The sequence below is a fragment of the Oryza glaberrima genome, chromosome 4 (genome assembly GCF_000147395.1).
Source record: "Oryza glaberrima chromosome 4, OglaRS2, whole genome shotgun sequence".
In the NCBI taxonomy this organism is placed as follows: Eukaryota; Viridiplantae; Streptophyta; class Magnoliopsida; order Poales; family Poaceae; genus Oryza; species Oryza glaberrima.
Window position 1 is genome coordinate 2,423,619 of NC_068329.1, and position 21,223 is coordinate 2,444,841.

The 21,223-nt window shown below is 40.2% G+C and overlaps 1 protein-coding gene across 2 annotated transcripts; it reads right to left on the reverse strand.

The window, feature by feature from the left end:
* Positions 1–12,327: 12,327 nt before the first annotated feature.
* LOC127771904 (plant cysteine oxidase 4-like) lies at positions 12,328–18,513 on the reverse strand. 2 transcript variants are annotated; one of them, XM_052297851.1, is made up of 8 exons: positions 18,375–18,513; positions 17,687–17,838; positions 16,826–16,988; positions 15,690–15,923; positions 13,977–14,140; positions 13,686–13,833; positions 12,952–13,164; positions 12,328–12,858 (listed from the first exon to the last, which is right to left on the reverse strand). In XM_052297851.1, the coding sequence occupies exons 4-8, from the start codon at positions 15,787–15,789 to the stop codon at positions 12,734–12,736; spliced, it is 750 nt and encodes a 249-aa protein (XP_052153811.1). In that variant the 5' UTR covers positions 15,790–15,923; positions 16,826–16,988; positions 17,687–17,838; positions 18,375–18,513; the 3' UTR covers positions 12,328–12,733. The 2 variants fall into 2 exon arrangements, with proteins under 2 accessions (XP_052153811.1, XP_052153810.1); XM_052297850.1 differs by lacking the exon at positions 16,826–16,988.
* Between the last annotated feature and the right edge of the window lie 2,710 nt (positions 18,514–21,223).

A 21,223-nucleotide genomic window follows, 5' to 3' on the forward strand; every position in this document is an offset into this window, starting at 1 on the left:
CTCGAGTACTACTGACTACTACTCCGCCTTTTATCTCAAAAATTTTCTAATGACTGTGACCCACGTGTCAGCGTTACTCAGGAATAAAAATGCAACAAAGGCTCGGTTGGGAATTAATTAGGCTAAAGCCGGATTAATTAGGATGAGTAGATTCATCGGAATAATTTGTTTTTTTATTAGTTTACGTTTAATATTTTAAATGTGTGTTCATATACTTAAAAAAAATTAAAATGGAACTAAACACGGCCTATGTCCATGGGCCATGTTTAGATTCAACTTTTTTTTCAAAAACGTCACACCTAATATTTGGACACATGCATGAAGCATTAAATGTGGACGAAAAAAAACAATTGCACAATTTGTATGTAAATTGCGAGACGAATCTTTTGAGCCTAATTACGCCATGATTTGACAATGTGATGGTGCAGTAAACATTTGCTAATGATGGATTAATTAGGCTTAATGATTTCGTCTCGCAGTTTACAGGTGGAATCTTTAATTTGTTTTGTTATTAGACAACATTTAATACTTCAAATGTGTGTGTCCGTATACTTCAAAAATATTTGGCCAGGGAACTAAACACAGGCCATGTCAAAATTTAGTGCGATTCTCTAATTGATTCGGTTAAGCAAAGAACTCAATTGGTAGATCGAAGCTTATTTAGAATAGACCAAGTTCAAAAAGAAAATCATGAAGACCACGACATAACGGTTTAATTTTATTTATTAATTAGACATGATTTAGTAATTTTATATTTTATCTTTAGATTAGAAAGTTTCTTCTAGTATCGGATGACTTGTATCTTTTTTTTTTATCTTTAGGAAACATGTGTGGTCTCCAATCACGACTTGTATTAATACAAAGGTATAAATATGTACACCTAGAGACTATGTAAGACATCTTTACATATCAATACAATTATTTTCGGTGCGCCATCACCTTTTATTCTGGCGAGTTCTTAATTTTGAGTTGGGCTGCATCGGTTTTGATCTCCGGCAAGGAAGTAAGTTCTGTCAACTTTGCTTGTATCAGCGTGACTAGAACTTTTTCGGTTAAGTCTGATATTCTATTCAGGTTGGCGCAAGCATTGTCTATTTGATATATTGGTTCTATTTTTAACTTCATCCCTATTTAGAGTCATATCAGCTTAGTTAGGACTTTCTTGATTAGGTCTGATATTATGACGAGTCGATATTTCTCTAATCATTTAGATAGATTTGTTATATCCATCATGTTTGTATAGATCTATCCAAGACATTGTAAAGAAGAGAAGGCATCACACGGGGAGGGAGTAGAAGTGAGTGTCATAGTGTGATTGAAAATACGAGGATATGATAATTGACTTGGGGGCCACGGCATAAGAAGAGAATAGAATAAGGTTAGGCAGTACATCATTTAGAGGGTGGGAATGATGGGGATGGGAGTTACATATGGGCGGGAACTAGGCTATATGCATTAGGCGTTAGCGGAGGATATTAAGCGAGTTCACCTCGCTCAATTTGGCAAGAAAGTAAGTGTGCAAATGAGCTAAAAAATATTATCAGTAATAGAGAGATGATTGTGAGGACCGTTGAAACATTTATCCTAAAGAGAATACAAATAGACTAGGATAGGGATATGAAGATGATTGGATTTGTTATAATGAGTATGGATGGCGTGGCAGTGGGCACCTGGAGTGGCGGCGGCTACGTGAGCCGTCTAGTTGATGTCTTGGCGGTGGGCGCCCCAAATAACCGGCAGTGGGGATCCAGGTTCCTACTTCACTGACACAATCAGCCGCAATGAATCCAGTATAGGAAATTTGTAGATGCAAGGATTTTAGCAAATAACAATATTTGTATGTATTGGCAATATTTGTATGTAAGGTCCAAAGGACGAGCTTTCTTCCATATTCTTATATAATCCCTCTGTTTTATAATGTAAGACTTTATAGCATTGTCCATATTCATATAAATGTTAATGAATCTAGACACATATATATGTTTAGATTCATCTCTCTCATCCGATTCTTGTGTTTTCCTGTGGTCTAATCAAACGGTTATTCATGTATTTTCCAATCCTCAGTTTTACACTTAAGCCTATAATAGACATCATGTATTCATGTTGTTTAGCACTTAAGCCTATAATAATTATGACTAGATCAACCATTGATTATTTTGTTGTTGTTTGTTGCATTTCTAAGTTGATATTGTGTTGATACATATACACGACACATCCGACGATTTTAATCCGTTTTCAAACCAGGTCCGCACCTAACTCCGCACCAATTTCAACATCTGAAATAATCCGTTCCAATCTGCATCCGCATTAGCTCCGAATCCACATAAGAAAAATATGGTTTAGGATATGGTATTACCATTCTCCGTTTGAATTTGATGTGCTTTCACCCCTACTTGCATCTAATAGGATTAGAGGTATTGGAAACGGATAATTAAAATATGAATTTAAGATAGGGGAAGATGCTAATCAATTAAATAATGCATACATCCTTATATTATGAAATATGTAAAAAAATTTATTTATTTATGCATTATATTTTAGAAGAGTAACGAGAATTTTTAGAATATGCCACCGAATACGCATTGCTTTCAGGGTTTGCCATCCAATTCGCACTACTTTCAGAATATGCCACCGAGGATGTGAATTGCTTCATTCCATGCCACTCCGTCTCCCCGAAGCCGCGCGTCGTCAGTTCATCCCCCTCGCTCCGTTTGCTCGCACGCATCTGGCAGTCGTCGGCGATCTCGTCCTCCCCAACGCTCGCGAGCTCGTCCTTCCCCACGTCGGCAAGCTCCTTCCCCATGCCGGCAAGCTTTTTTTTGCGAATGACGGCGAGCTCTTCCTTCCCCATGCCATCAGCTCTTCCTCTTGCACAATGTCTTCCTTTGGCTTCCTGGATACGCGCGCGGGGAGCGGCTCGTCGACGGTGATTAGCAGTGCTCGACAACACATGCGTGGGAGGACCTCGGGTGGCAAGATCCATGCGGCTACAAGCCGCCGCTGCTTGTTGTCCCATGCCCCTTGATGTGCTGTTGCTTCTTGCTCTGTGTCGTTCGCCACCGCTCGTCATCCCCTTGTTGTCTCCCAGCCAAATGTGTGCGGACAGCGTGAAGTAGCAGTAGGAGGGCGACCTCCGGCGAGCTCACTAGTGTCGTCCCCGAGCTCAGCTGCCGCCGCACCGGGCTGCCTCCACCGCCCCTAGAGCTCGTATAGAGCTCAGCTGCCGGAGCTCGATGCCTTCTACCCTCCACCGCTGCTCCCCTCTCCTCCGGCCCTCCACCGCGTGCGCCGTGCCGTCGTCCGTCCACCACCGCCGTCGTTGTCTTCCATCAACCGTGCCGTCGTTGTCGTCCACCGCTGCCGTCGTTGTCTTCCATCAACCGCCCCGTTGCCGTCCTCACCACCAGCGTTGCCACAAGGCTGAGGCGGACCTGCCCAGAAGACATGGTGGAGTGTAGGATCGTGATGTTGACTAGAGGGGGGTGAATATGCGATTTAAAACTAAATGACACCTAATCAAAACTAACCTAAGTTGGTAGGCTTGGTGAGGGTCAACTCTAACTAAGCAACTAAGTTATGTTTTGCAAACCTAGGGTGATAGTGGCACAATTATATCTCTAGGAAAGTAAATCACACTCCTATGTCAATGTTTAGCAATCCTAGGGTGATATGATCTCAAGTATGTCTCTAGGAATGTAAATTGCACAAATATAAATGCGACAATCAAATGAGACAAGGAGACGAGATTTTTCACCGAGGTTCAGAAACTCGCCGGTTTCCTACTCCCCGTTGAGGCGAGCCCAACTCCACCGCTCAACCACGAAGCCTCCGCACGCCCCCTTCGTCAAGGGGTGGGTAAGGCGGGAGCCGGCCCACGGAGAGGACTACCCAAGCCTCGATCACTAGTGTAGTTCTTCCTTCACTCCAAAGGTGGTGAACTCCAAACCACTCACAAACCGGCACCGGGCCTCCTCCACAATCTTCTCGGAAAGGTCACCGGGCAACTCCTCTACAAGCCGTCTAGGGGGCGGCAACCTCCAAGAGTAACAAGCAATGACCCGGCGTGGAGATGATCAATCAAATGCCACACTAGCTCTACAATGGAAGCGAATGCACTTGACTCTTGGCTAATCAACCCTCTAACACACTAGATGAATGAACACAAAGCTCAAGTGGGTGTGAGAGAGGTGCAAGGGGTGTATGCAATTGAATTGGGTGCCAAGAGAGCCCCCTTGCTGCTGGAGGGGGAGTATTTATACTCCCACCAACCAAAACTAGCCATTAGGGGCGAAATCCCCCAACTCTGTGCTCTGTCGGTCTGACCGGAGGTATGTGGCCGGTCAGACCGTGCTACTCTGCAACGACTAGAAAACTAGCCGTTGTAGCGCTATTAGAGGGCCCCATCGGCCTGGCCGGTCAGACCGACGTTGAGTGGCCGGTCAGACCGGCCTCGGCTCAGTCAGACTGCCATCGACTCGGTCTGACTGAATACGGCTCCGTCGGCTCTGTATTGGCCACCCCGAGTAGCACCATCCCGGCCTACAGGGGGCCGATCTGACCGCGCATGTGCCGCCGGTCAGACCGGCCTTATGCACCGGTCAGACCGCCGTCTTGCGGCCGGTCAGACCGGCCAGGGCACGTCGGTCAGACCGCCACTATGTGGCCGGTCTGACCGCCCCTGGTCAGGCCGAACCCAGTGAGATACAAAGTGATTTTGTGTGTGTGATGAAATGTGAGCACAAGTCTAAATGCATAATGACCTAATGTGGCAATTAAAATCATCTCATTGCTAGGTCATTACCCCTCTTAATAGTACGGCGAAACTAAAAATAAACTAGCAAATTTGATTGCCCTACACCTCGATCAATTCTAAATTAAAGCACTAGTTTTACCGTCTTCTTTCCCTTTGCTTTGCGCCGTCAATTTTAATCCATCGATAATCATCCATGCACACATATGACGTGGACCTAACTTAAAATATATAGCTCAAAGACAACGGTTAGTCCACAATTAGTGCTTGTCATTAATTACCAAAATTAACAACGGGAGCCTAGATACTTCACAGAGGAGTACAACGATGGTGGCGACGGCGCGGCTGACACGGGCGCGAGTGGTGGCGGACTGACGATGGCGGCGCTGAGAGAACGGAGGACGAAAGCCCGACTGACGCTAGGGGACGGAGTGGCATGGATAAAAAAAATTTGCACTCCAATGACGTATTCTGAAAATAACGTGAATTGGGTGGCAAACCTTAAAAACAGTGCATATTCGGTGGTATATTCTGAAAATTATCGTAACATACTCAGTAATAACATGGACAATACACTATTTAATGCACTAGGTTCCATCCACGGCAGGTGCTTGCAACCGCTGATTTAATACAGCATTATACGACAAGTATTATGAGACATGAATGAAGAATTGAGTACAAGTAGTTGGGTAGAGTATTTAGCACAGTGTTTAGTTCCAAAATATTTTTTTAAACTTCCAACTTTTTTATCACATCAAAACTTTCATACATACATAAATTTTAAATTTTTCCGTCACATCATTTTAATTTCAACCAAACTGAGTGAACTAAACACAACCTGAGTTTGATTTTATTGATGGTGGAGTTACCACCCGATCAAGATCTCCTGCAGTGAAAGTTAGGTGACTTTATAACTAATATATGGGTCCCATGATATCTTACCCTACATAGGAATCGTGTATTTAACTGTGGATTATCTCAATCTCTGTAGTACACGGTACACCTACACTCATTACTGGAGTACAGCTTTGAAGACTTGCTACGTGTGCGGATCAGGGGACATCTCGGTTCTGTCATTTTTTGGCTACTTGCAAGTATTCTCCACTCCATAAATAACCGAGCTGCGCTTCTGCTTTCCATGCACGGACACAGACAGGGTGGTTCAGTCAATGGAGGGAGAAAGCTCCGATGCCATTAGCCTTCCTGACACAACTCACACTGCCGCATGGTGGCAACCGGTTCGCATCGGATTTGGGTGCCATCTCAGGCTGTGCTGTAGTTCCTTAAATGAAATGAAAGTGGGTAGTTTGGAAAAAATATTGAAAGTTTATGTGAGGTTCACATTAAACTTTCTCCAAACTTTTAATTTTTCATCATATCACACCACATCTAAAACTTTCCTATACACATAAACTCTCAACTTTTTTTCTAAACTATCAACTTTCTCTAAACTTCTTTCCAATTTTAGGAACTAAATACAGTCTGAGTAGAAAAGTTTTGGATGTGATATGATGTGATGGAAAGTTAGAAGTTTAGGAGAAGTTTGGTGTGAATTAAACCGGTCCTCAATCTCAACTATGGTTCCCCTCTGATTCGCATCGCTCTTAGATTTGACCGCTCACTGCTCGGTGCTCGGTGCTGGCTCCGGTCAAAGGGATTATTTGGTTGTGGTAATATTGTCACATACTCTCCGCACCTAAAAAAAAATTAAATAGTACGAAGTTAATTTCTTTAGATGGAGAGAGTATTTTTTTACTAAGGTTGCTAAGTTTAGGACATCTTTAAATTGCATGATTGAGAAAACGTAGAAATAGGAAAAACATAGGATTTTGATAGGAATGTAAGTGTAAAATAAATGATTGCAAAACGTAGGAAAAACATAGGAATAACCGTTTGATTGAACCGCAGGAATTAGATGAGAGAGATAGACTCAGAGGAAAGTTACTAAGACGTTAAAGTTCTTGCTAAATTTTCTCCAAAATCTCTATAGGATTATCCATTCCATAGGAATTTCAAAGGATTGGAATGGATTCAATCATTCGTTTCAAAGGGCTTCATAGGAAATTTTCCTATAGGATTGAAATCCTCCTAAATTCCCATATTTTTTCTCCAATTCAAAGGGGCCCTTAGTATTATCATATTTTTGTAACAAATAAAATGACAAATTTAGTTTAGATAAAGTTAAGATAAGAAAATAGAGCATACGATATGTGAGTAAGATGGTTAAGAGTTAAGTAGAGTCATAACAGAAACCACACCCCATCTAAGTTAGGTGCGACAAATTTAGTTGCCTATCAAATAAGCTCTAATGCCCATTTGTTTCTAACGGAGACTAACATTACGTATAATTAATTAAATTTTAATTATTATAAAGTTGAAAAATATATTTATTTGATATTTTAAAGCAACATTTATCAAAGAAAGTTTGTTAGTAAAAAAGTGGTGTGGACACGTGTCATGGTTGTTAGCAACCAAAGAAAGAACAAAGATCTACCTGTTACGATTCGCTTAAGCGCCTTCATAGCTCGGCTACTATAGAGAGGCAGCTTGGACTCACCAAGTCTCCCCGCTAGCGCTAATATATGCAGTTGTGCATAAATTTAATATGCCCAATGAACCTTTATATAACTATAAAGATTATATGATAACGTTTTGTTTGTATAAAATATTTCTTGATGTGATTTTAGGCGTATTTCAACACATTCTATGTTTATATGTATATGTGTATGTATGAAGAGTAAATTATATTTTAAAATAAGTGCCACTAAACTACACCAGTTTAATACCATTTTAAAATAAGTGCCACTAAACTACACCAGTTTAATTGACTACCACTATTCATCCTTTTAAATTTTAACTAAAGGTTTGTACCACATAAATTAGTTAATTATATAATCAAATAATCTAAGTAAGAACTATTGGGCGGTTAGCTAGCTGATTTATTATGCAGCTAATCACGTAAGATTATATGTTATATGAGGGTGCCGGGTCAACCCTGGCACTGAAGTGGAATGTCATCGTACTACACCTGACAAATACTTCATCCGTCTCATAAAAAATTAATTTAATACTGAATATAATATGTTATATTACCATATTTCTGAAAATATCTTAATTTAGATTTGTTGTATATTCGGATTATTCACATCTAGATTTATCTTTTTAGGCTGAGAGAGTACGATCGAGCTCTACTGTGACGTCATATGGGCGGCAGCTCGCCGGTCTCCTCTAGCTCGTCATCGTCCTGACCGCTAATAAGCGCGGGCGTGCAGCGTGCCCGCCGACATAGCCAATTTGCATGATTCCTTTCTACTACCAAATCATGCCCACTACTTCTCATATCAGATACTAAAAAATAATTCATGATGAAAAAAAACCCTAAAATCAACTCCAAATATAAAGTTAAAAATCCAAGTTGCCTGATAAATATAAACATAAGTGAAAATACGAGGATATTCCCATAAAGAATAAAATAGTGTGGACGGTGTTTCCCAATAAATATCCACATTTCAACTATGTGTTTCCCCAAAGATTTATTGTTGCAATATCTTATAGCTAAATCCGCAAAGTCACATTATTCTATAGCATTTTTTTTGAAAAAAAATATTGCATAGGAGATAAATTTTAGGAACATAAGGTATAATTTATTGTTTTATGTGTCTGACTTTTTTAAGAAAACATAACCGACTCTTAGTGTACTAGATATGGAATACCCTTATACTTATTTACTCAACTCGACAGGACCATCAATCCACCGTATACCAAATCATGTACGAAATTAAACCTCGATCATATAGCAATAATCTTAAGTAGATAAGGAATGAATCCTAGATAAGAAAAGAAAAACGTAAAGTCCTTTTTTATCTTACCAAGTATATTTGGATTATATCCATACTTTGTTTTCCGAGTTCTATTTGAACAAGACATTCTGTCAGCCCCCAGTTTTGACAACTGGAAATTTCGTATGTTTTTGTGTATCAATTCTTGGTTTGGTGATTGGTACACATATTCATATCCAGGATAAAACATATATCGGTATGAATTTAGGTTAAATGAGAGTTTAATACTTTACAAGGATTAGGGTCTTGTCCTATCAGTTAAACAACAACGAAAACCATTATAGTATAGTAGTCCCAAGTAACATATCACAAACAGTTGATTAGGGTCGTGACATAGTTCGATCGGTTCTCCATTCATCTGCTAAGAATGTCAGCATGCTACAGAATCTTCCTCTTCTCCTACTGTCATATTTAAGAGGGAAAAATAGCAATGGTGAGTATATAAAATAGCAATGTCACTTATACTAGAGTTATCATAGTGTTTTTTTTTTAGAACTGTTATCATAGCGTTGTACACTCATTACTGCAGCTTTGAAGAATTGCTACGTGTGCGGATCGGGGGACATCTCGGTTCTGTCATTGTTTTGGCTACTTGCATGGAGGGAGACTCCAAGCTCCTGACAGAAGCCACTCCTGACTCCTGACACAACGCACGCTGCCACATGCCGCTCATGGTGGTTAACAGGTTCGCATAAGATTTGGGTGCCATCTCAATCTCATCTATGGTTCCCCTCTGGTTCTGGTTCGCATCGCTCTTCGATTTGATCGTTCGCTGCTGGCTCGGGTTTAAGGGTCTATATTGTTAGGAGGTGCTTAAATTTATGGGTGTAAAGTTTCGATGTGTCGCATCAAATATACGGACACACATTTAAAGTATTAAACGTAGTCTAGTAACAAAACAAATTATAGATTCCTTCTGTAAACTACGAGATGAATTTATTAAGTTTAATTAATCTATCATTAGCAAATATTTATTGTAGCACCGCATTGTCAAATCATGAAGCAGTTAGGCTTAAAAGATTCGTCTCGCAAATTTACACGTAATCTGTGTAATTAGTTTTTTTTTTATATTTAATATTTCATGCATGAGTCCAAACATTCGATGTGACATGGTGTAAAATTTTACTAGGGGATCTAAATAGGTCCTTACTAGCCGTCAGCATGTACGTTGTACGAGCTATTATTATTATAAATTTATTATTATAAATACTGAATTTTAACCGCATGTTAAATGCAATGGATATTTTCTTAGGTAAAACTGTTTAGATTAAACAAAGAGCCCATGCCTCAATTAGAACATGCAATTATTAATTTCAAATTTTAGAATTAAATTAAAGAATAATAAATTGATTGGAGATATTAATTTATACTTGTATGTTTTGTTTGATACAAACTCCCAGTAAGATATATTATCATAATATATTCGATCTAATTGATGGACGGTTAATATATCCTGACATAGAGAGCCCAGTTGTTGTGAGTGAATATGTTCACATTAGTTTTTTTTTAAAGAAACAAAAATAGCGGTTTTGATAGAGCCCATATAACTTGCTAATTACTATTAATTTTAAATTTTGGATTGAACTAATCAAATAATACATTAAGAGCATAAGATGGATACAACTTCATATTTATTGATTATGAATTTTGGAATTATGAATCTTTGAGAGACTAAAAGTAATGACCGGTGAGTCCGTACATATATATAGTTAATTTCAACTGGTGAAGTAAGCATAGCTTAACTGGTTAGGTTCTTTGTGGTGGAACCAATCCACCCGTGTGAGTGCGCGCGCGTTTTGAGCGTCTGTGTTCATATTGTGTTTTTCAAAAAAAATAATTAATTTCTACTATAGCACTTACTATTAAATGTGTTATAAAAATATACAAATGAAAATTTAAATGATATTGAGAGGTAATTGAAAAATCTTGCATAAGCTGGTTAATGGCCTTAATCGTGCATATCTCTAGAATATGCAAAGTACGGCAAGGGAATAAATTACTGAATTAGAAGGTAATGCTTCTAATGGTAAACTGAAAGAATTTTGATATATAAATCAAACTAAATAAGTAGAAAATGTTTTTCTCTACAGTTGTTTTTGATATAGCTACTCAGGAATCGTGCTTTGGATGGAAAATTTGAACTACGGCTAAATATAGTTGTTAATATTTTTTAACTTGAACACAATAATACTCACTAAGCAAACGCGAAGTAGCAGCGGTAGTCCAAATCAAGGTCGACTAGAGCATCTCGATCCCATTACAGGCGAAGTCCCATGCGCTCGTGTTCATTCACGTTGGGACTTCCCATGTAAATTCTGCTTGTGTTATCGATTTGGTGATCATATCGGCAACTGAGGTAGCGATAAGATGAGATCAACAGGAAGTCATGAATAACTGCGTCTCTACGGATTGATGAGCCCACAAAATTACAAAGGAAGATTATCTCAATGCATTAAATTATAATGGATCTATGATTCAAATTTTATGACTATTCTAGTCGGTTAGATTTTTCTAATTAACATGAGAGCTCGTAGAAAGTGCCGAATTAGCATGGTTATAGAGTTATAGATAGATCATGGTGGTTAAGTTTAGTATTGTCATGTTTTTATGACAAATAAATTGACATAGATTAGATAAAGTTAGGTAAGTAAATAAAGTGTATAAAATGTGGGTTAGGTAGCTGAGAGTTAAGTAAAGTAGAGTTAGGACAGAAACAAAACACTTTCTACTAAAACCCTTGCTTGTCTAAAGTTTGGTATGACAAATTTAGTTGCCAACCAAAAACAAGCCTATGGCCATGTTTGTTTCTAACAGAGCCGAACATTAATATATATTATAAACTTGAAAAAAATATTTAATATTTTAAAGCAATAGAAAAGTTTGTTTGTAAAATAAACCGTTTAACACTATAAGAAGCATACTAACGAAAACCGAGATATAATTTGTATCTTAATAAGAAAAAACAGGGCCAAATTACAGCACACCCTTGTTAAACAAATATTCCTCACTTTATCAAAATAATTTATTTTTCACTTATTCTACACATATCAACACAAAAATAAAAAAAATAAAATACCCTTCACTATTTAAATCGCAATGGAATTATCCCCCACTTCATCCACTTTCAATACATTTGTTCCCTGCTTTTATGCACTCTAATGCAATAATTGTTAGAAAAAAGTAAACATTATTTTGAAACAGGTAGATACAATTTTGTCAAAAAATTTAAACGTACATCTATCAAGTTGTTCATGTTGATTCTTTTTTATCATAAGATGTAAAATTTATCTGTGAATCTCTATCCTATTACAACGAATTCAAACCTGGTTTTTTATATGGGGGCGAAGGGAGTATTTGCTGTAGATGCAACCTTTAGTTAGTCAACTGAATATGCTACGTACTCCATCCATCCCATAAATAACATGGAGACGTGACACATCCACTACAAATCTGGATAAGTGGTGCTGGTCTACTAGGTAGTACTGTACATTATTGGTGGACTTGGGCTTGGAGATTCAGATTGGGTTACCAGCCTTTGGCAGTTTGGGAAAATCATGGTCCATTAGCAAGCCTACAATTTAATTGAACCATTCTGAACTTCAGTTTGCACGCCCAGACAGGTGTAGTAGTTGGTAAAATCATCGAAATAATTTGAATTTCAAGGTCCCGGCATGCTTTCTTTTTTTTTTCATAAACTGATACCACGTCCAGTAATAAACGGTGCGTACAAAAGTCACATCATGTGATAAGACAAATATCACACACCAACTCAATTTCTGAAATCATCAATAGGTGAAAAGGTTCTGCCGTTGAGGTTACCTAATACAGCATGACAAGGCGCTCTGCAAGTCGACACAAAAAAAAAAGTAACATCCTCCAGCTGATAGGGGGGCCACTCAACTATGTTATAGAACAACATCTGGCTGTCAACCATAAAAGTTTTTCGTTCTTGTTTTGTAACCTGGCAGTTAAATCTTCACCAGATCACTTTGCATTGACATGTACAGAGTAAATCGCAGGTTGCAGATGAGTGACTCAACGATGCATTGCTCTATACTAACCCACATGACACAGATACTAGCTAGGAACCTAGCTGCATCCTCAACTGGTTCGTGATTCGTGGACAGACGTGCTTCGAACCTAACTATCTCCTTATTACAGGGCCTTTATACAGACCTCTCGCGACAACAAAGCCCTCTGGAGGTTGATGGTCCTCCAATTCCTCCAACCAAATTACTTCTGCGCTATTTATTTCACCGGGCAAAACAACTGGAGGAATATCGGACGGGGTGGGGGGCGGGAGTTAGAACAGCGCTCAGCAGTGGTGTAATAACAAGTTCAAGTTATAAGATCTCTACATACCAGGTGGTGGTTCCCTTACAGAAGACTTCCGGAAGTATGAACAGTCCCTCCCCTTCTCAGCAGAATAAGGAGGAGAAAGGACATCGAAGAGAGCACAAGGTGTGATCGCTCTGAAAGTGTGGATGTTACCACCTCTATTGGGATAAAGAATGGTGGTCTCTGGAGCAGACATTTCACGGTCTCTGACAAGCCTTGCTGGTCTCACTGAAAGTTCTGCAGGGTATGAATAAAAATACCATGTTATCAGTCACTGATAGAAGGTGCCGTGTAAGTAGAAGCAGATGACAGTAGAGCATAAATGAGTAGTTGCTGAAAATGACATTTTGGGAAGTACTTTGAAAGAACAATTAGATTTTGTTTAGTCAAACAGACAGGTAATTAAGATGAAGTATTTAAGAAACCAAGCTAAATTTTGGATAAAAAACAAAGTGTATATAGAAAACGGGGGTTTTAATACTTCAATGGCAAGATTAAAGGCTCATGCTTAATTGCAAACATGTTTGCTAGAAATGATATACTGAAACATATGATATCTATTTGTGCTCTGCACACCTTTACATATCAACATAGAAACAAGTTCAACTGAGTTGTGCAAAAACAACTGATTTGAAGTAGCCAGTAATTGGATTATTGGTCATCCATTGAAAGGATTAAACAAATAGATGGTAAATATGGACAACTATTGTTATGTGGCAGAATAAGTGAACAACATGAATTCAAACATCAAAGCTCACCCTGTAATTGATCGGTTGGATCAGTTACATCAATCCAATCATAAGATTCAGCATGCAGCGTGCCATAGAGAAGCTTGCTCAGAACTGTCATTCCTGGGTGATTGTGAAGTGGAATAACTGATGATGGCGGCATACAAAATATACCCATCTACATATATTGAAAAATTTAGTGTTCATCAGATGCTGAAACACAGGAATGTTCTATCTACTAATTTTAAAGCCTCAAAGTACTTACAGAACAGTTCAAATAAAAAACATCACGATCTTAAAAAAATGATGATGAGATCTTACAGAGAAACTTTCACTTTCATGAATGTGTAAATATTTGATTGGAGATGTGAACTGGTTAGCCCCATTACGTCCTCTTCTTCCATTTGGTTGGCGCGTTGAATTATTCCAATTACGAGCAATCTGTGCTTCATTGTCTAGGCCAACATCTATAGGTCTTATCTCATCTGGGAAAAATAAACAAACTAAAAAATTTAAGTCTGCTGAAGCATTGGATTACACTGAATCAGATCAACAGTAAGTTTTATTTTTATCCTACATTTGCGTTGAACTATCTCAGAAAAATCTTACATTGAAAGCTCTAATAGAATATGCGGATTAATGAGATATCTAAGCAAACAGGAACATCTTGCTCTTGAATCATGATATTAACAATCTGGCAGAGATAAAATGCACGGAACTAGCAGTAAGGTATACTGTCAGGCATCAGCATTAAATAAATCAAATTAATCAACTCATACTACAGGCAGAGATAAATCGTCCTAGTTACATGGTTGGACATACTTCTTAATTGGTAATAATAACCATTAAGACTATGAGAAAATCTACATCTCAAAAGTTACTGGTTTATATCTTGGCAATGCTTGAACATTTGCTATTGTTTAAAAGAACTAGTAACTAGGAAAAGCAAGTCGGAGACTTGTTTCTCACAATAGAAACTACCGTGCAAAAGAGCAGCCCAAAATGGTAAAAGTAAAATAGAGATATGACGGAGGATGATCTACAGTTAACTATGAAATCACCAACATCCAACAATTTAAATTACTCATCCAGCCATCATAATTGTGATGGAAAAAATGTTGCTCATAACAAGAAATAAGAAAACTAGTTGCAGATGACTTGTTCGCCAATACAAAATTGTATAAGACATGAAGTAAATCAAGAATCACGCCGCATGCACAGCAGCAAAGAATCAATAATGCAAGCACAGAGGGCACCACTGCTGTGAGCACATATGACTAGCAAAGGATTCAACAAGAGCTTTTAGTCCCAAGCATGTTGAGGTAAACAAGAGATGAAACCCAATTTGAGCCACATGAACCAAAAATTATATACAAGATTGTACTAATAAAAATAAAAAGTAGGAATACTACTTGCAAGGAACACAAGAATCTATAAATAAGCTGAAGAATTCAATACAACTCGGTTTACAGAATAGTCATAGTGGGTCAAGGACATTGCTGTGTATTCTTCTGAAGTTGAACTTCAGAGTACTTGGCTACATGCCAACAGTGCTTACAAGCCTAGCTCTACAGTGATACCAACATTTCAACAGAATTCTTTACGACAATATTATTGTGTGCTCAACCTTTTTGATTTTGGCTGAATATCAGGCCCAGCTAAACCACTCTACAACTAAAAAAATGCTTAAAAGATCAAGCGAACTGCACACAAGAGGACAAGATCTGCCATTACCGATAAATCCGGAACCTATAGAGTTATTTCAAAACTTGCTAATCACCATTTAAGCAAGTTTAAATTCATGCCATTTTAGCAGCAAAAAACATGCCATTGCAGCACGAAATGACAAATCTTTAAATTCATAGCAAGATGGTCGTCTTCCATAACAAACATTCAAGCAACAGAGATCTTTCTTCCAAAACAAACATTTTAGCAAGAGTGCATAAACTATTCCAATATTGAGTTCAGGATGAAAATATGCTTGGAAAGGTGAGATTACTACCAAAGATTATAAATTATATAAGTTTGACTGACCTAACAATGCACGAACTCTCTCAAGTGCTTCATCGGATATGGGCCCATCCGGAGAAAATGATACTTTACAAGCATTAGACAGGCTCTTTATTTTTGGCATCTTGCACTTCGATGTGCTATTGAGAATATTGGAATTGTCAAACCTTCAAAAGACTGAGTGAATTTGGAACGTGATAATTGCTCAACGGATCCCCACAGTTGTGGCGATAAAGCACAGGCTGTCAATTTTAGCACCTACACAGGCAACAAAGTATCTTATGACATTAGACATGAATAAATCCCTAAAAACAAAAAGAATTGTGTGAAAAGTATAGGAGAACTTGGGGTAACAAAACATATTTTACAAGATTAGATCCCTTTAATCGATACGCGGTGAAGAAAAATCATCATATCTAGAAAAATGTAGTAAAGCAAATGCTGAACTCGTATTAAATTCGGATGACGATAATGAGTATACCACATTGATGTGTAATCAGTTAGACATCAAGATCCAACGGAATGACTAAATTTCGAGCCATCTCAAAAATGGTCCCTATTGCATTCACAGTTTAAAGGGATGTCTGCATAGGGTAAAGCCAGTAAGGTCCTCTTAAACCTATGAACTAGCAGACTACCCAATCACGCCCTAAAATTCATGGCCGTGCAGATTCACGCAAAACCGCGCTCGCTGCGACCGCATACCGACTAAACACAAACAGGCAAATCCATCCCCATCCCCGACGAGAACTCCCGCTCAGGGGTCACCGCGACGCGATCGGCATTTCATCAAACACCCCACCGGAATCGGAGCGATGAGATAGCTAAAACCGGACCCAGATCCACCCACGCACCCAGCGCCTCACATACACACCACGAAACGAGACCGAGGACGGACAAACGATGAGGCCGCGGTTGCCCAGGGCAGGTCAATTGGGCACACCCCCCTCGTAAGTTCAGTAGCGTCGCGTGCACCGAGCACAAGGAGAGAATGGGAGCCTCCTCCCGAGGGACCCGCGTGTGATGAGAAGAGCGTTGTGTCGACCGTACCATGGCACTTGGCTGCGCCAGCGCAGTGGGGCTCACATGCAGCAGCACCTAGTACACTATCATGCGATTGAAAAAAATAAAATAAAATTTGAGCGGCAGAAAAGGCTTACTAATGACTCGATTTGGAGAACCCCTAATTTGCCTCGCCTCCTCTTCTTCCTCCTCATTCCAGTCCTCACCCTACCTAGGCTTCTACTACTACTACTACCCTTCTAGGCTCCAAGGGCACTCCTCTTCACTCTCCGTCAGCCTCGTCCGCATGGCGAGCAGCCGCTGATGGTCCGCGGCGTCATGGTGTGGGGATAGGACGCACACAAGAGGACAAGATTATCAACACAACAATTTAGTTGTGATGTAAATATGATTATGTCAACAATTTAATATGTTAAAAGCTGGCAACCCCAGCTTTTGTTTTTTCTTTCTTTTGTATCAAACTCGTATGCTTTCAGTAAAAGCTGGGCGAAAGCCATTTATCTTTAAAAAATGTAAATATGAATAATTATATACAGAAAACTATTGGCAGAACCACCTAAGAGAATATTGAAAGGTAACTCATAAAATTTAACATGACAATAGAAGGTCAAGGGTGAAATAGAATAGTTTAGATTGACTCCACGAGCATCTGTATAAGTGAATCCTTGAATTTAATTGCACAAATATATATGTTGAAGTATATGCAAATGTGTTGAAGTTTGGATGGCGTAGTACCTATAAAATTTCGTGCTAGAATATATGTGATTTTGGAAACAGTATTTCAATTCATCTTTTTATTGGCAGGAGTTGGGATTTGTCCCATCACCTCATTCATTTTATTTCTCCTTTTTACTTCTAAGACCTTTTGGTTGTGTACCCATTGGCAAAGGCCGGAGATGTAAACCATTTCCATTATCTAAAAAAAATGTTGAAGTATATGCTGTCTTTCACATCACAGGTTGTAATTATAACAAAGGCATAAGTGGAAGCAGCAATACCTCTCAAACAAGAGGCAAATGTATTGAAATTGGACAAAATAGCAGTGCACAGCTCCAAGAACTGCAAATCAAGCAATCGTTTTTGGGATGTGCACTCATTTCCACTTTTAAGTCATGCTGTGAAAAGCCGCCCTTGGTCCACGCGCGACACCCTGATCCAAATTGAGCAGATACGCAGAATCAGTATAAGCAAAAGCAAAAGAAAAACACTCACATGGTACAGGGTAAAAATAAAATTAGGAAACCAGACGAACAAGCACTAAATAAAACAACCGCGAGCGACCTGCTAAAAATGTGCATGATCCTTCACGGTCCCAAGCTAGTCACCGTACCAATAGAAAGTTAGAAACTAAGAATATCACAAAACAAAATGTGTACAGTCCTCCCAGAATTGGGGATGAAATAAGGGCACTGTTGGTGATGCTCTAAACCTCCTTTGCACTAGCAAAAAAAGTGAAAGTAACGGAAGCCGTCCACCCGCCTCCTCCCTCCCCGTCCCAATCGATCCAGATCTATACGCGCAGAGGGAGTTCACAGATCACACGGCCTCCCCGAGCGCGAGCACACACAACAATCAGATCGAAGCAGCTACAACCAATTCTGACACACAAGCTAATCCCCCAAAAAAAAAACGAGGAATCGAGGACGGGGAGAAGATGATGGTGACGATGGCAGGTTGCTGGCTCACCTGCAACCCGCGGAGGAGGCGGGGGGATGGAGGGCCGAGGCGAGGCGAGGCGAGAGAGGGGCGGAACCGGCGGCGAGGAGAGGGGAGGGAGGGAGGCAGCGAGAGAGAAGGGGGGGAGGTACTAGGTAGGCGCAGCCGCTCCGCTCGCACGGGGAACACGAGGCAGTCAACGACGAAGGCCCCCGCTTCGCCTCTCGTCCTGGGCTCCGCCTGCTGTGTTGGACTTGGGCCGCCTTTTGGGACGGGGGGAATAAGTTTATTTTAGCCCCCTCCTCTTGATGTTGAGTTTGGATTATGTCCATGAACCGTAATAATAGATATAACGGGTCCCTCAATTTATAAAACCGGATTACCTGAGGTCCCACACAGTATTGTGTTCGGTTTTTAGCTTAGTGGTTTGATGAGACAACTTGGGACCCACATGTTAGTGACCATTGTTTACTTCCTTCTCTCTCTTCCCATCTTTTTCAAGGCGGTGGGTAGTGGGCGCCATGGAGAGGCGTGGTGGAAACGCGAAGAGGGGCGGCAGCCCCCTTGTGGGAGGCTGTTCCACCTCCACAGCATGTCACCCATTTCCCGGTTCGTGGATGTTGAATAGTAGAGGGAGACCTAGTGGAGCACGCGAGATGATGTCATGGGTATGGCTAGTGGACCGGAGTCGCACGGTTGGCTCTGGTGGCGGAGAGAAGTCAGCGGTGACTTGGAGGCGTGGACGGCGGAGCAGAGATCGCGGCCAGCACGGGTCGGTGATGATGGTAGCCTCTAGTTCCTGCGAGGGGATCTGAGGATGACCGGACTGGTGAGAAGGTCGGGGATGAGTGGGCCCCGGTGAGTCTCGTCATGGCCAAGGGTCTTACTCGATAGATCCGGGCGACGGGCAAGGCCAACGGTAAAGTAGGGGATGGGGCCACTGATGCTCGAAGTACATCGATGAGGGACTACCAGCTATAAAATCATTTCGTAGGGCACGAACCATAACGGTGGATGAGTGCGAGATCGACGTTGCGGTGTTAGATCGAGAGGTGGCATGTTATTCGGAGAGGCCCAACTAAGGAAGCCGGGAAGCTGGTGGAAGGAAGTTGGGCCAGTCATCGTCGTCTCCAAGCTGTCGGTCTAGAGCCTAAAGCAGCCTTGCCGCCGCATTGTGCTCCAGCAAGCATTGCTCTGATTCCTACAGTGTTCCCACCCTGTCAGGCAGAGACAGGGACTAGCATGGGGAGCAGTCGAGCCGGAAGTAACATCTTAAGGTACCGAGAGCAGGGCAAAGAAAGAGGGAGGAAAAAGAAAGAGAGAAGGAGAATGAGGATGACATTTGGATCCACTTTTTTTTCTACGTAAACGCCTAGTTAGTACGAGTGGGTTGGGTCAACTTTACATGTCAACAAAATCAGTCATCTATAATACTGGAGAACCTAATTTAACCCGGTTTTGCAAGTGGGGGGGGGAGGGGGGGGGGGTTGGGGGTTAAGACTTTTGTTTGGTATATGGTTCAGGGACATAATCCAAACTCTGACGTTAAGATGGACTTAAAGTGAACTTATTCCGTTGACGGGGCAAGCCGCAAGAAAGGCCGTGGGCGGTTGGCCCAGGACGAGACGATGCGTCATGGCCTGTTGGGTACCTGGGTTGAGTGGGAACACCCGCAAACCTTCGGCCGACCAGTCCGCGGCGATGATTCTGAGAATCGATGGGCCATCATGGACACGACCTGGCCCGCGTTGAATACATTCCACAAATTACTTTTTTTTCACTAACCTTAATTGCACGAAAGTGCCATGTAGGTGTCACGTCGGATAATGTGTCTCGTGTCGTATTGTTGGTTGAAACCACCATCAATACTATCGAGGGAGTCGACTTGCACTAATTTTATAAGTTAGGCACTCTATATCCAATTTTTCGGTTGAGAGATGAAATTAAACTTGACCTATAGTTGAGGGACGCACAGAGAACTTTTTCTTTTTAACTCTGTGACTCACTTCTCAGTCCTAAAATGTACACTAGAATGAATCTTAGCCGTAGGAGGAAGGATTGTTGGAAATAACCAGAATTACAAGGTTTCTCCTGATGTCTCGGGAAGGATAGTGCCCTCGGATGATCAGTGAGAATTTGCCAAAGTACCCATACATTCTTACTTATTTACATTGAACACCTTCCAAAGTTTGATTTCTCAATACATTGCATTATTGTCTCCCCTATCATCGATCATTTATAATTGTACTATGTAACACAAATAGAGAAAAAGACTCGCATGCCCGTTTTCAAGGAAAAATTCTAAGCTATATCCTTAAATAAGTTTAAATTTAACTTTAGCATCATTTATCCCATTAAAATTTAGCATGCATGACTATTGCAATTGATACATTATACAGTTTCACATAAAAAACCGCGTAACAGTCACGCTTAATTATTTACGCTACTTCTTTCAAATTATCTAGAAGACAAACATGTTTCTTAAAACAATGCAACTTCTTTTAGAACTTACTATTAAATTGTAGTCATTCTAGGTTGTTTAGCAAAATTTAAAGTTTACAAAGAATGACCATAATACCCCCTATTAAATGGTGCATGAATGGGAGTGAGGAGGTAGTTGGGTAGTATGAAGAAAATTTTAAATTGGAAATGATTGATCTGACAAAAAGTGTTGTAATGTGACAAGGATTTTGGGACAAAATTTAAATTCTAAAGCGACAACTCATTTGAGACGGGGGGAGTATAATTCAGATGTGGGACATATACAATATACAGTACTAGGGTGCTGTTTGGATTAGGGACTAAAATTTTAGTCTCTATAACATCGGAATTTGGACACTAATTAGAAGTATTAAATGTAGACTAATGACAAAACTCAT

Bases quoted from the DNA above. Each gene is read 5' to 3' on its own strand.
- LOC127771904 (XM_052297850.1), bottom strand. From the start codon at position 15,789: ATGCCAAAAATAAAGAGCCTGTCTAATGCTTGTAAAGTATCATTTTCT. The intron at 13,165-13,685 runs GTGAGCTTTGAT...CATACCCTGCAG, and splicing joins TCCAACCGATCAATTACAGG to AACTTTCAGTGAGACCAGCA. The intron at 12,859-12,951 runs GTATGTAGAGAT...ATATTCCTCCAG, and splicing joins TGTAAGGGAACCACCACCTG to TTGTTTTGCCCGGTGAAATA.